The sequence below is a fragment of the Alligator sinensis genome, unplaced genomic scaffold (genome assembly GCF_000455745.1).
Source record: "Alligator sinensis unplaced genomic scaffold, ASM45574v1 scaffold599_1, whole genome shotgun sequence".
Taxonomy (NCBI): domain Eukaryota; kingdom Metazoa; phylum Chordata; order Crocodylia; family Alligatoridae; genus Alligator; species Alligator sinensis.
Genome location: NW_005841968.1, coordinates 1178749 through 1195006, shown reverse-complemented (window position 1 = coordinate 1195006; position 16258 = coordinate 1178749). Strand labels below are relative to the sequence as shown.

General features: G+C 41.9%; 1 protein-coding gene across 1 annotated transcript; it reads right to left on the bottom strand.

Moving 5' to 3' along the window:
- Positions 1-4363: 4363 nt before the first annotated feature.
- Positions 4364-15771, bottom strand: CUNH9orf152 (chromosome unknown C9orf152 homolog). Its single transcript, XM_006020763.2, is given in 4 exon segments — positions 4364-6548; positions 6550-7061; positions 14110-15078; positions 15688-15771. Coding segments are annotated over 3 exon segments (1095 nt in total). The 5' UTR covers positions 14603-15078; positions 15688-15771; the 3' UTR covers positions 4364-6458.
- Between the last annotated feature and the right edge of the window lie 487 nt (positions 15772-16258).

Sequence of the window (16258 nt, the reverse complement as noted above, 5' to 3'; positions counted from 1 at the left end):
CCCCCCCCGACGCGCCGCTCGGTCCCTACGGAAGCCCGGAAGGGCCGCGGGGTGGGGGGAGGTCACGTGAGGGAGGGCGCCGGCGCCATCTTGGCCGCGCTTCCTCGGGCCCCGCCCCAGAGCCCGTCGGGGCGGGGGCACAAAAAGAGGCCCCCACCAAATCCAGATCTGGACGCATTGGGTGGCACCAGTCGGTCTCCCGTGGTGCGGGGGGTGTTGCGTTGCAGAGGATGCGTTGCCTCCCCACCCCGTGGTTCGAGGCGGCTGGGGTGTGTGGCGACTCCTTCCATGGGACAGCGTAAAACGGGGGCAGGAATGAGGGGCAGAGGTTAATCGCACACATTTCAAGGGGGGCGCTGAGGAGCCAGGAGTCGCTGCCCCGTGGGTGAGGGGCAGCCACCCGCGTTCTCCCCCCTGGTGGGGAAGAGAGCAGTAGCGTAGCCGGGGCCAGGAGGAGGTCGATCAGGAGGCCCTGAGACTCGGTGGAGCTGCTGACGGGGAGTGTGTAGACAAAGGTGAAAAAAGAGAGGGTCCCATCTAATAAGGGGCTGCCACAGTTTTAGCACCAGCATCTTGAGGGGGTGAAGAGGAGTGCACTCAAGATAGGTGTGTGCCGGGGACTCCCTTTGCTGACAGAAGGGGCTGGTGTTTGGGGGTGTCCATTAAATGCACCAGATACATGTCCATGGCAATGGTTTTGTGGAGAGCTCCAGCTAAGGTCCCAGGTGGTTTGCAGGATCAAGGTGGAGTATAAGTTAGTCCCCTTGCTCCGTGTCCCGCCACTTGGCGTCTGGTCAGTTTGTGATCTTGCCATTTGCAGGAACCCTGGAGTTGGGTGGGATTGACTCGTACTCTCCTGCGTAGCTAATAGAAAAGGACATAACCAGTCTAGAATAAGGTGATGAGATGCCCGAGGAAGGGTACAGGTTTCCCTTGCTGTATGTTGTATATGCATTCCTGGAAAGTGGTGCATAACTTGAATTTGCAAAGAGGGAACCCACTTTACAATGTAATAAATAGGGATATGTTCCAAGACCTTAACTGTACTGATCCCCAGACCCATTTCTACCACTTTTACAAGCCAATTTTGGTACTCAGCAACAGCAGACAGTACACACAAGCACAGGGCACTGTCATAATGGGGATGGTAACTACAGAAACGCATGTCGCAGATCACTCACAAGGAGCACGGATCCACGCAGGAGACTGTATTTTGGTGTGCCTCACTCCCACAACGCACATCACAAAGCACCTGACTGTTTCCACTACAGGGATCGCACAAGAGTGAATTTACCTTGCGTACAGTGAATTTTTGGTATAAAAAGGGTCGCATAAGAGCAAATTTGGACATACAGAACCTGCAGAAAGGGAGGGAAACCTGTACTGTGATACGCAAAAGCTTGCTTTTGTCTCTACTAGTGATTCTCACCATAAACGGACGTGTGCCCCTGGAGGCTGGCGGGGCATGGCAACCGCCCGCAGGCAGCAGTGGGGGCATGGGGGCGGCAAGCGAGGAGTTCCTGCAGGCAGCCGCAGTGGTGTCAGCAGCAGGGCGGGGGCGGTTGGAGTGCCGACCGGTGGTCAGCCACCACCCGCAGATGCCACTGACACCGGCAACCAGTAGCGATTGGTGACTGCCCGCAGATGCTGCTGGTGGTGTCAGCAGTGAGGGGAGGTGGGGTGGTGAGCGGCGACTGCCCGCAGGTGCTGCTGGCAGCATTGGTGGTACTTCTTTCAGGGGATGCATCGCCAATCTCGAGGTGCACCTGCACCTGTGTGCACCCCGTATGTGTTGCCAGTGTTCTCAACCTTAAGCTTAAGATGGCCCTTGTTAGACTTGAGGCATCCCTCAGAAAATGCTAGTTGTTCTTAGTTTTCATTTGTTTTTTGGCTATGAAAAAATAATAGAGCAATTTTTCTGTTGAAAGCACTGAGAAAGCCCACAACAAGTCAGAATGTTTTAAAACTCTGTATTCCTATTGGAAATCCTTGGGTTTATTTTATGAATTATGTTTGCGCACCTAACAATGATAACATTTTGTGTGGCATCCTGGAAGGATCTCGAGGCATTCCAGTGTGTCATAGTGCCCTGGTTGAGAATCACTGATTTATACCAACCATGTAGTTGGTCCAATGAAAGATGTCACCCACAAGAATGTTTGCCTCTCGCATTATAGACTAGTTATTTTGATATCATTCTTATCAAAATAATAATCCTACAATAAAGCATTCTCATAAGAGCTATCCCATATCAGATAGGCTGGCCAAATTTCCCAGAGACAAGACCTCCGTTCAAACAGCTTTAGGAATGTCACCAGCCTTATGATGCTACATACTGGAGCCTACTGAATGCAACTCCCACAGGTAGGTCAGTCCAATTAATAGTACTCTGAACTGGGATTCAGGAGTTGTGGCCCTGAAAGTGATCCAGCTTGGGCATCTGTAAAATGAGGACAGTGATTCTTGATTTTTTAAAGATATTTTGAGGTTTTCGGTTGAAAAATGATCTACAACAGGTAAACATTTTATTAGAAGGTTGCAAATAATGGGCAGTAATATTACTTCTGTGGACTCATTTACTCAACCAAGATATATCTGGAAGAAGAAAATGGGTCTTTCTTGCTGATATCCAGGTATTTCTCTGTTTTACACATGGAGAAGGAACAGAAGAGGAAATGAATAAAAATTCTGGTGTCTTGAATTTTTGTTTGGATTGGAAATGTATTTTTATACATTAGAACACAATAGAAGTATATTTTGATATTTTTATATAATCTGTTCTAAACATTGCTTTATTAAACAAGTCTGTTTATATGTGGACAGTTGTTTGCTCCCCAATTTAAGTGTGCAATATTTAAAGATTTTAAGTTTTAACTACAACATTTTTTTCATGTAACCAAATAGTTTACAAAATATATTATAATAGTCTGGTAAAAAAGAGCCTCCTGCAATATTTTTAAGAGTTATAGTAATAATAAGATTTTTTTTCTTACATATATCCAAATATAGGCCCTGCGGCACAACTTTGCAACATGCTGGGCAACTCCCAGAATATGGCCAGACTATTTTTGTTCAGAGGTATGATTTTTTTAAACATTTAAATAGTTATGCAGGTTAGATTCTTAGTGTGGACTCTGTTATATTGGTCTGATGGTGCCTACAACAGATCTACTGATTTTTGTTTTTAATATGCAATTTTTTTATTGCAGTGGAAGTTTATATGATCAGCCCTAAATTAAGGTAGGCTGGGTGTGTGTTTAGTTATGTTACATCCATGCAAAGAACACGTAACTTGTAATTATGTATCTGCACAAGAGAGCAGCTCTAGTTTATTGAAACTGGTTTCTAAACAATTTTTATTAAATCTGTGCACAATCTTTAATGGTAGCAATAGTTGCATTTTTGGAATATTCCCATGTTTATTGGGAACATCTTTGCAAAATGGTTTTGGCTTGATTTTTATTAGTCTCACTGAGAGTCTTTGGTACTGTAAGTGATGTAGCTGTAGTGGAGTCTCTACCTAACATGAGATCCAGTCATTCACAGCCATCTAGCTGGGTTCTTTTAGTCTGTTTTGTTTTAAAATAAAAGGGCATGGTCTGATTGTGCGATGTGAAATCTAGATACTCCTTATCAATGAAGGGGGGGGAAGATTTTTATAAGAACCCGTGGAGTCATGAGAAACATTTTCATTTTTTTCTTTTAATTTTTAGCCCACTAAAATGGAGCTTTTGTCCATGTGTCTGGAGCATCTAGAGACAACAAAAATGATACTCGACTATAACCTCAGAGCAGCAGTACTGCTCACTGAGCATGTCTACAGGTTCATTAATGTGCTTTTGCTATTGCGCATTAAATTTATTACCTTTAATGCGAGGTACTAAATAAATGCGCAGAGACAAGGCACTGTAGTTTTTCCCTCAAAATAGTTAGTAGAAGTAAACCCTGGGGTGGAAGGTGCCAGGATGACCTCCACAGGCTGTGTCTGTGTTAAAAGATAACCCATGTCTTGGTACCGTTTGGCTTTTACATCAAGACAGATGGGAGGAAAGGCTTAGGTATGGTCTACACTTAAATGTTTGAAGTAAAAAAAACTATAATTATCCTGGCAGAAATCTTAACATTGATAAAGTTATCACAACAGCAACAAGAAAATTTCTTTGCCTAGATAGCTCAAACTAGCTCCTTCAAAAGAATAAGCTAGAAGCAGCAAAAGAAATTAAACATGCCCTAAATGAGCTAATTGGACTTTAACCATTTTTCCACTTTATCCTATCTTTCCAACTGAGCTCACATGACAAAACAATGCAATTCAGATTACTCAGCGGAAGCTGGTTATATATTCTATGTTTTATTATTGCATAAATTAATTTTCATTTGATGAGTAAGATAGCAAAAACTTTACTGGCTATTTCTTGGTTACTATTCTATGAGCCTGGGAGAGCTAGTGCCTAATTTATTTCCTGTTGAAACCACTGGTTTTTTAAAAAACCACAGCCTTTTAGTTCTGTGGTGGATCAGGCTTTTAAACAGAAGGAAGAAGACATCTTGAGCAATGTTTAATATCCTTATTTACCTTCCCAACCCATAAACTAAAAGGAGTGTTATATCAAACAAAAATCCCAACAAAATGGGTTTATTACAACCATATTAGCATTCATTAACTTTTTTAAGGCAGTTTGAATATGAAAGTGTTGTTCTGTCATCATGGTTATAAAATACGGTAGCACGCTGGGCAAAAACCATGCTGATATTCTACTGCGCAGTCAGCATTGCAAAAAACCCCATTTGCTGGTGCAATTTAGTTAGTACTTCATTAAGCAAGTACTAAACTAAATGCGCAGTAACTACTACTCATTAATGAATGTATAAATGTGCCCACTGTCCCTTATGCAGTTCCCAGTTTACTATATAAAGGATTTATCTATATCAAGAGATTGATTGGCAAAATTATAACAGAGTAATTATTCTGCCTTTGCTATACTCATGTAACTTACCTATTTGGACATGTTTTTCTGGAATAAAAGTAATTTTATACTACAATTATTCTAGAATAGCATGTTCATAAGGGGAAGTTCTATTGATACAGTTATTTTGAAATTCTACTTTATCTGTTCTGGGCAGTATACCCCTGTAAGTGGGTCTTTAAGTAACTTTGGCTGTGTAACAAGTCAAGTTGGAAGCTTATTTCTCAGTATGAGACTTAATGTTGAAGTACATAATACTGGTCTAAGCTATGCTTCTTACAGAAAACTGTACAACTTAAATCAGGTCTGCCTTGGGCTTTTTTAATGTCTGTATCTAGCTAATAATTTGTTTTGGAATGTGAAAATATTTTTCATTAGCATAAGGTATCAAAAAATCAGAAGGGAGGAGTAGAAATATATGCTATGTACATCTGATGGACTCCCTGGCCAGTGCAAGATTGTTCCCTACAGTGGGTGTGTCTACACATGCGGTGGACTATGTAGTTGTTACGGCACAGTCATTTAGTACTTACTTAACCAAGTACCAAATGATTGCTTAGCAACCAGTGTTACTGCGCAGTCCTGTCGCTGCATGGTTATTTTTAGACGCTACCATGCAGTAGCAACGGGTTTGTTCCTGGCAATGCTATGGCGCCATAGTGTCTTGTGTAGACATGCCCAATGTTCACTATTTTCTAGGGCTATCTCATTCCATGTTGAAACAGTGCAAGAAATTGTTTGTTCCTCTCCTGTGAAACTGTATTGTACATCTATCTGTGTGACCCTGTGCAGTTTTTGTTAGGTAGCAACATTTCCTTACTTCATTTAAAACCACATCAGTACAGTATTCCTAAATTCTTCTCACTGTAGTTAAAGAAAACACATGTGTATGTTTTCAGTAAGCTGCTGGAAAAACACAAGGTAACAATGCACAATTTATGAATAGTATTTAGATATTTACTGTATTAATCCCATCAAGTACGGCAATTGAAATACTGAAGGTTTTATTCACTAATTATAAAATACATCTGACAATTTATCATAAATGACATTTGAAGGTAAATGAATAAAAAAACCATGTTCTAAAACCTGCGTCCTCTGTTGCTTGTTCAAACATCAAATCTTTTTGCTTTATCAGCTGCTTTTGAAGGTGCTAATCTTTATTACAGCTCCTTCAAATGTTTTGTAATCTTGTTAAGATAAAATTTTATTCAGTAAATATCAGTAGTGAAATAACTGCAAACTGAACTAAGTTATGTAATTCTTCCTATATTTGATGAGATAAATGTGAGTGTGGGTATCCTAATGATGCTATATAGTTGTTGTTTATTGACCAACACCCTTTATGACAGTGCTACTTATTTAACAGACTACATTCTAAGAAACTTTACACTATAAGCAGATCGTCATTGTGTAAAGTATTAAGTCCTTAGCAAGTGAATCAAAATTACTTTAAAATTTATTCTACTGAAATTTTACTTAAATTTCTTACTACATCTTAAATATTATGGAAATTCTGTTATGGTGAGACATATAATCCAAGTCTTCTTGCAGCTTCCGAGATCCTGGGTGTTTTTTTCTGAGGAAAAGGGTAAAAGGTTAGCTTGTTGGAAGCTGGCATACATTTTGTGGATGAAATCCGTTGATCTGTCCAAATTGCTGAAGTGACTGACTTCAAAGGAGAATTCTGGCTGATGTCTGAAATGGAGCCACTATTCTCACCAGTGGGACTGCTTAACGCACTTGAATTTTCCAGTTCATCAGGTAATTTTGTGGCTTGTTCATTCATTGTTTGTGATTTTTCACATGGCAGTGTGATATTTTCCTTCAGAGTCAGTCTCTCGTTGTCAAAGCTACATGGTTTGTTCTTGCAGTGGGAAAGATCACAACCTCTCTGGCAACCAGCTTGCACTAGTCGATGGATTCCTAAGTGGGTACGCCATGCTGAATTGTCTTCTATGTTGCCATTGCAAGTCAACTCCAGGCTGACGTTTCTGACATGAAGGCATTCTTTAAATGCTTTTGTTTTCCTTACTTTCTTATTAATTAGAACTGCATTGACCATTGATTCGTCATGATCAGAATCATTCTCACCTGTGAAGAAAATACATATATACACATTATTACTGTGGCAAAAATTAAAGATCCAGTTTCTACAGCATAAATTCAAGCAGAGAGGTTTTTAAGGACCAGTGGGTCTGTGGTGGTTGTTCTGCCTATTAGGAGTGCAAGTTCTGTTTTTGTGTGGGTGAAGGGGGATGATGCTTCTTATTCACCTATACAGTGCTGAATGCATAGATGTTGCTCCCTAGGTCAGTCAAATAATAAAAATGATGAACAAAATACTGTGCTGAGCTAGAGTCTATATCAGCGGTGGGCAAAACGGCGGATCCAGCCAGTGGCTGGACTCCATTTCCCAGCAGCCCCTGCCTGTATGGCTGGGGGCAGTTTCCATGGAGACCCCAGCAGCAGCTGTGCTGTAATAGTGCAAGGCTGGAGTTTCCATGGAGACTGGCCCCAGCCGTGCTGGCAGGGTGCGTGGCAGGGCGGAGAGCTGTTCTGGAGCTGCTGGGATTTTGTAGTGGTGACAGTACGGTCTGGAGCCAGGGCAGAGATGCAGCCTGCAGCCTGCATGTTCCAGGCAGGGGCATGCAGGCTGGACCATGCTGGACCATGCTGTCACTGCTGCAAGGAGCCAGGGCAGAGCTGCGATCTGCTGCCTGCACACCCCGGCCTGAAGCATGCAGGCTGCATATTGTGGCTCTGCCCTGGCTCCGGGCCATGGTATCACTGCCGCAAGATCCTAGCGGCTCCGTAGCAGCTCCCTACCCTGCTGTGTGCAAGTGCTGCTGGGGCCAATCTCCATGGAAACGCCAGCCTTGCAGGACAGCTGCTGCTGGGGTGTCAATGGAAACCAGATCCAGCTGTGTGGGCAGGGGCTGTTGGGAAATGGAGTCCACTGCCAGCTGGATCTGGCCTGTGGGCCGCACTTTGCTTGCCCCTGGTCTATGTAAACAGAGTTTGCCAGCTGACTTTCACAGATGAGAAAAAATTATTGAGAAGTATGGGTTCTTTTCATATGCATAAAGTCACTGTTATCCCAGAAATGTAGATACTCTGTCTCTTCAGTGATTCTTGATGTACTTTATTCACAGATTAGAAATATAGTGTGTATGCCTCTCATTGCCTTTTACTGGATGGGATCAGATTTTGTTAGTGCAAAACAAGATTTATTTTAACCTAACACACAGTATAGTAATGGTGATACCTAATACATAGGGAAACTCTAAGCTGGACAGGGCAGATATAGGTGCAGTATATTATCTAATCAAGGCAGACAGATGCTCAGCTTGGAATTCCCCCACCATAGGCAATTTAAGGCAAAATGTTGGCCACTTAGGGTTGCTTAAGTAGTACCCACCTGTGCTTTCATTCTGTTCCCTCACCCACAGGGGGTGAGAGATGCAAATGCCTTCTACAGTCACCTCATTAGGAAATTTGCTTATTTTAAAACAGAAATGTACTAAGAAAATAACATCACATATAATTGTAGCCTCGAGTAATGAGACTGCTAGAGCCAGTTTCTACCCTGACTTAACTCTCAGTGCCTCCACTGAGCATAATTAGATTTTACAGAAGATCCAGGTCCGTGTAGAATTTGACAGTGTCTTAATTCATGGGAGACAACCTGATCTATAGGTCTGTATACAGGACAGGGGTCGAGTTTTTGTATTTGTGCCTTGTGAATATCAGTATTGCCATTTTCTTTTTATGAGATTTATAGCTAATCTCTGATTATTCTTAAATGTTTGTAATTTACCATTATTAAATATTTGTAAAGCACTATGTAAATATGATAAATTATTAATGTATAAGATGTAAGGTAAATATTACTACTAAGGTAAAAGCAGCTTTAGTATATGCAGTCATTGAATTATTGAAGACCTTTGTACTTTTAAAATGACCGGAAGCTGAGCCCTTACACTTAAAACATTTGATACTTACTAACATACAAGTAATAATGAAATATATATTTTAGTTAGTGTATATCCTGCTTAAAGTGGAAATTGTGAAGGATGTTGGTCTTCAATCACTACTTTGATTTACCTGCAGAGACACCTGTTGAAGTTTGGAGTCTGAGGAATATTAAAACAAATAATAGGGATAGAAAACTACTGACTATATTTAAAAATAAAATAAAGTTATTTAAGTGGATCACAGGGAGTTCAGCCTTTCAGCCTAGGATTTAAAATCGAACTGTTGTTGTTGGAAGCGAATGGGACTCTCCCTATAACATTTTAGTAATTGTTTTTTTCTCTGGTGCAGTGGTCTTTACAATAAAAACAGAAGTGTCGGATCCACTTGTTTGACTGGAACTATCAAACAGTAACAAAATCTGTTTCTTCCAAGACACTTATAAAAGTTCTCTCTAAGGATGAGAGAACGTGTAAAGTATTGTTGCTTTGAAAGTTGATGTACGGTGTTACTTTAACTCAGTTAGGCTCTACAAGAGGTTATGTGCATAGAATTCACAGATGACCTTTTCAGAGAAGTCTGAAGGCTGTACATATGCAATGGGCTACATCTGCAGTATATTACGTAACTCTCCCGCACTCCAAGGTAATTCTTTTATTTACATTGGTTAATCTTCTGACACTGCGTTGAACTCTGCTGTTAAAGTATTACTTACACTGGCCTCATTGCAAGCATGTTATATTACTTGTCCTTTTTAACTTGCACTTTTAAATAAAGGGCTATTACTGCAAGGTCTTTATATTTTTCAAGGTTTCCAAGGAGCATGTGTTGTTTGACTTTCACAATAGCCTTAGAAACTATGAAGAAGCTCTCTGCAGGCAAGGTCCTTTTAATTGCTGTACACAACTATATACTTTGAGTGTCCTTCCCAGTCTAGTTCCCAGAACAACAATCACTTTTCATTTCCAAGCCTATCATACACAATGAATTCACTGCCTTATTTTTCTCAAGTGGAGAGTTTCAAAGCCTGCTGCCTTCCTTGTCTTCTCAAATATCAGGATGAGACTTAAGTGTGACCACATCTGTTCTTAGTAGGGACAGAAGAAAACTATGTTCCCAAGTGCCTTCCCGAATTATTAAGCCTTCAGCCTAAAACCCAGAAGAACAGGTGCATCTTGTGTTTTAAAGGTTCCCAAATTGACGGCTCTTGCAAGCAGAGGTTGGAGGCAGATGACACCCCTCTCCCAGTTCAACCAGGGGGCATGAGAAAAAATACTCTCGTATCATGGAAGCAGCAGCAGTCTTTCATATAGGCAGAACCCAAATAGTTTGTTTATTGGTCAAAACAAAGACATTAGGCTGGGATTTTCAAAGGACTCTAAGGGCACAAGTCACATAGCTTCAGCTGAATTCCATTGGGAGTTGGGTACCTAACACCGTTTGGCTCCTTTGAAAATCTCGGGTGCCTTAAACTTCATGTGGAAACAGTTTGTTAGCCATGGAGATCACTGACCACCTATATAATTTGCAGTTAGGACAGAACACCTTATAAATCAGTTCTCTCCTTTTGTACCAGTTTCAGTTTCCTGATAGGTTGAAGATAAAACTCTATAACCATGGCTCTCAACCTTTTTACACTGGAGGCGTCCCTCCATAACTTTTGTGAGTTGAGTGGCACCACATTTAAAAAAAACCCTGCTTGAAGAGAGGCTAAAAAGGAAGAGGAATAGTGCACAGGAAAGAGCCTGTGCTGCAGTGAGTGAGAAGAGGAGGAGCAGCTGGAAGAGAAGAGCCTGGATCTCTTCAGTGAAGCCTGTGCTTATCTCCCCTCTCCCTGATGCGGGGAGAATCAGCACTCTATGAGAGGGACATTGCAGTATCCTACCCTAGAGGTGGTAAGGCAGACTACATGTAGCCAAGGCCACATCTGAAAAAGAACGTAGCCTTCTGGCCAAGCCCAGATAAAAGAAGCGATGCTTGGAAATTGCTGCTACCTGAGAACCCAGAAGCAATTGGATGTGCAGTAGCCTCCTCACCTTGCAAAACTTAAAAGCATGGAATCAAATCCTCAGTTCTGGTCAGGGCCGTGTAGCTACTTCAAATAAGAATATTAACCTCTCTGAGAGTCCCATACATTTGCCAAATGAGAAAGTTTGGTGGAACAAATCATTTATTGATCTCTGTGTTTGTACAGCATCTTATAGCCTGCTAACTGATAGAGGAAAGGTTTGTTGGCAATAATCCTTTATTGGACCCACTATATAGTTGGGAGAGATGTTAGGCTGTGGGGCACAAAGTGCCCTCCTCAACTCTAGGAGAGAAGAAGGTACAGTCTCAGCTAAATACCAGATAAAAATGGCTGAGATTAACACCATATGTAAATAAAAGCAGTCACTTAAAGCAGCATTTCTCAACTCATGGGTCATGACCCAAAAGTGCAAGAATATATGAAAGGGTTGCGAACAAACTTTAAAAATGGATTCTCCTTTAAAGGAGAAAACATGGGCAACCGTGGTTTTCCCCTTGCAATCTGGCAGAGCTCCAGCCTGCAAAGGGCTGCTTGGGGCCCCCCATGACCCTCACATACCCCTCCCTGCCCCACGCACTCGGAGGGTGGGGAACAGCAGGTTGGGGGTGAGGGGCAGTGGGTTGGGACTGGCCATTGATGTTTACAAATGGGTCCTGGGACAAAAAAGGTTGAGAACCACAGACTTGGAGGAGTGAAGGAGGGCTACAACCGCCTGACTGGGGCATTTGGGCAGTCCTGAGCATAGTGGTTAGGGGACTCGGCTGGGAGTCCTGGGTTCCAGACCCTGCTTTCTGGATTATTTTTGGTTTTTATTAATTGAATGACTTTCTAATATAAAAGGCATAAACAGTCCCAAGGAGAGGGACCATAATCCTATTCCCAAGTGTGTGGCCTAACACTGGACACTCAGGTGAAGATTAGACATTACCCTCCTGAACCTGAATTGCAGTAGAGTTTAGGTGGGGTAAGTGCTGATTTGCTCAGATTGGGGCACTTCTCTGTGTGTGGCAGCCTATGCTTACGGGGTGCAGGTTGTAGCCATGTTGGTCTAAGGACATAGGCAGACAAGGTTCCTTGGGTGAATCTGATATCTTTTATTAGACCAACCCAGATAGTTGGAGAATAGTTATTAAGCAAGCTTTCAGGTTCAAAAACCTTCCATCCAGGAAGAGCACACACCAACTGCTGAAACTTCCTTAGCCTGACGAAGGGTTTTTGAACCCGAAAGCTTGCTTAATAACTATTCTCCAACTGTTTGGGTTGGTCTAATAAAAGATATCAGATTCACCCAAGGAATCCTTGTCAGCCTGTGCTTAGGCACTTAAGGAAAAATGCATTCCCAAATGGAGACAGCCCAATGGATTTGGAGCTGCTGGAGTGGTGGTATTCTGCATCACTTTTTGCGACTTAGATTCTGTATTCATCCTAAAGCCCTTTAGGTGCCTAGTTTATCAGTCTGGATCTAGCTCTCACTCGGTGCCCTGCCCAAATTTAAACTCAGATAATTGCTTTCCTTTTATCCAAAGTCTCTTTGGAGTTTCATCTGGATGTAAAGCTCTTTTGTACTTCCTTTGCTTTGTATTGTTTCTGTAGCCCATGAAACAAGTGATGTGTTTCATGCCAGAGGTGGCTGTATTTTAGTATATGATGAAGGTATCCATCTGTATGCATACCATTTTCCTTTTCACATGGGTTTACAACTTAATTTAGAATTGTATTTCAGGGCCTTTGAGTGAAAGGAGATCTAGAACTGCATCTATTACCTGTCATATAATTAATTTTTTCAGCAGTTTTATAGTCAGCCAGGATCCAGAACGGTGGGAAAAATGCATAGAAAATGTAAAGAATGAAATAGGCTAAATTCTTTTCAGCCCCTCCCCACCAAAACATGCACAAAATTATTTTAGATTTAAGCCAGTGGTTCTCAGGCTGTGAGAACAGCTATGAGATCTTTTTGAGGGTGTCACGTAATATTAGTGCTATTAGGTGAGCAAACACGTACACATGATTCACAAGAGAAACCCAGATTTCAAACAGGAATCCATAGTATCAAAACCATTCTCTGTTGTGGGTTTTCTGAGTTCTTTACAGCAGAAGAATTGCTCTATTATGTTTTCATAGTCACAAAATTAATGAAAGTTAAAAGCTGACATTTTCTGAAGGGTGCCTGAGCCTATTCAGGGGTGCTTTGAGCTAGAAAGGTTGAAAAGCACTTATTTAAGCACAAGTTGGGAATTCTAAATGTATCAAATGCATTTTGCTCATGCCTGAAATAACTAACAAACTCTTAAATGCAGATTAATTCTGTTCAAACGGCAATTAATTGTTTCATAAGGAAACTTAATCAAATAATTGTTGACTTTAATGGCTCTTCAGATCAACTTAGAAAGTAAAAGTGAGCATAATAATATGTCATTTCTAAGCATATTATAACAACAATTTAAGATATTTATGACAGCAAAACCTATCAGGTGTGGTAGCTGGATGTCACATGTCTTTTGTTCTTCTGTGGGCATATATTCCAAATCATATACAAGGAAGATACCTTGAACAAGCAACTCTGAAAGCAGCGTGATAAAGACATCCACATTGATTCCCAGTTTAACTTTTAACAAAAGCCTGATTTCAGATAGACACTTGATTTTGTTCCTGCTTCGGGTAGTCTTTCAGATCAAATTGCTTTAAATAAACACAGTAAAAAAACAAAGTGCAAGGTACAGTATTGTTTAACCATATAGCAAGCACTTGGGAAAGCAAAGATGTAATAAAACAGCTCTATTTCAGACGTTGTTGACAAGAAATACAAAGTAGTTAGTATCTAAGAAAACTAAAATCTATATCCTGTCAGGAACGGTACTTAACTGACTTCAAACCTTGTCTCACAATATGAATCCGCTGCAAACAAAAACTACGTTGTTCTGTTACCTCCCCTTCTAAGTTTTTAGCCCTTTAGACTACTTCTCAATAAATGGATGAAGAAAAGAAGGACATGTCAGTGACGTGAAGACAATCTATCCATTTCGTACTTTTCTTAAAAGCTGTGCTAGGAGTACAGAAGTATCACAGGTTATTCAAGACTTACAGCAGTTTCCTTTATTTCTATGTTTATAAAGCTTAGTCTAAGAATCCAAGGCATACCTGTTTTAAATACAATAATGTGTGTCTGCAGCTTTTGCTTCTGTTTTATACAGTCATACTGCTCCTCAAGTATGCTTACATCCATCTTGGTTGGCTGTCCGTCACAGTCTGAAGCCTGTTGCACTGAGGTGTGAGTCACTGTGAAAATACTGCTCATGTATTTGTAAGCCTTCACCATCCGTTCCCACAAGGAAGACAGAGTCAAGCAGAAGCAAGGCATCCCTTTCATTATGTTTGCAAAGAAGAAAATCAAGTTTGCAACATCTGAAATAACCCTGATTAAAGCAGTATCTTTTTCATAAAGCACCCCTCTTCCCTGCCTGGTATACTCAGTGTTGTAGATTGCCACTGACTTGTTTTCAATGACATTCAGTGTGTCCTGAACTTGTGAATACACTTTTAATAACAATAACTGTGCAGTTAGATTTAGTGTTGACTTAAGGTTGAGCATACGAACCTTTGCCAAAAAACACACTGAAATACAAAACCTCATTGAACACAGCCAAGCGCACAAAGGGCTGGATAATACTGGTTTATGCAGCGATGTTAATTTTTAAAGGCATATTGTCATATTGATCTACCATGACCATGAATCTGTTTGGGAGATTACACCTTTGAGATTCTTCTCATGTATTTACCACTTCATCCCTCTCCCAGTCTCGCTGGCAGCGCTGCTTAAAGAACTTTTAAAAAGCAGAAAAGATTAAAAGTAGAAAAGAAATAAAGAAATAAGAAATGAAGAAAGAAAAAGTACAAAAGACGTGAACAAATCTGTACACCTCAATCTCCTCTGAGAATTTGTGGAGTGATGTACCCATGATAGTCCAGAAATTGTGCTCCCGGGTTTGCATTATTGCAAAGAATCAGTGTAGATAAGGTATAGATAGAACTGGGAGTAAAACAGTGGGGATTCTGGGATCTAGTCCTGACTCCTCCTTGTTTGATCTCTTCTGCCTTTCAGTTCTCCACCTGTAAAATGGAGGAAATTATACAGTGGATTCCTCTTATTGGAATAGCTTTGGGATGTGGTGATTTGATTTTATTAACCGGCTGATTCCATTAAAAGGGGACCTGTTTTTTTAAGAACACAGATACTCACTCCTCCCCCACGGCCCTGCTTATGCCTCTCATTCCCCACCACCCTATCCCCCTCACCCCCCAGCCCTGCTGGAGGGGGCCCTCAGCTGCCAGGGCTACGGGGCCAGGGACCCAGGTCTGCAGGTGCCTTCCCCCAGCAGGAGCTCAGCTCTCCACCTGCTGCTGCCCACTGTGGGCTCTGGTGTGGGGGGTGAAGCCAGCTCCCCAGCACAGTGCACACTCCTGGAGGAGAGGGGGGGGCCTGCACTCCTCAGATCTGTGCATGGGGTAGGGGTGGGGGTGGTGTGGGCAATGAGTGCAGCGGCTCAGGATTGTGCCCCTCAAAGCTACCATGCAAAAAGTGGGTGCATTGCCAGGGAGCCTGGCATCCACCCTCTGCCCCCTGAGACAAGCTGCCTGCAGCCCCATCCCATCCCCACTGGGGCCCCAGCCCTGCCCAACTCCCTCCCTACGGGGGCTCAATTCCCGCCCCCCAATTACCTGTGGGAGCTGCTCTCCAGCTGCCCGGGGCCATGTGCATATACATGAACATGGCACCCCGTGCCTGACCGCCCTCCCGCTCCCTCCCAGCCCCTGCAGGCTGGAAATGTGCCCGCCTGCGGAGGGCTCCTCACAAAACTGCAAAATCCCCAGGCTTCTCCGGTAAAACGATTCCAAAACCCGAAAACTGTGATTCTAATATGAGCGATTTTTACATGTAATAATATACACATGGTTTTGGTTTTCCCATATTTATTCAAATAAGCAGCTGATTCTATTAACCAGCAATTCTATAAAGCGGAATCCACTGTACTTGCTTTCTTTTCAACAGACCTTGAGATCTGTGGATGAAAAGCATTAGCAATGTGATACAGGGCTGTTATGGGGAGTCTGTTGTGCTAAATTACATCTCCTTTGTATTTTTGTATTTTTAGAGGCAATAATAATTTCTTAGTCCCCTCTGTTCAGTCTTACAAAAAGAAAAAAGTGGATTTCTGAAGGACAAAGTCCGAGTGTGAGACATACCAACGTGCAATGATTGGAAAGTTTAACTGAGACCGTAGGCCACATG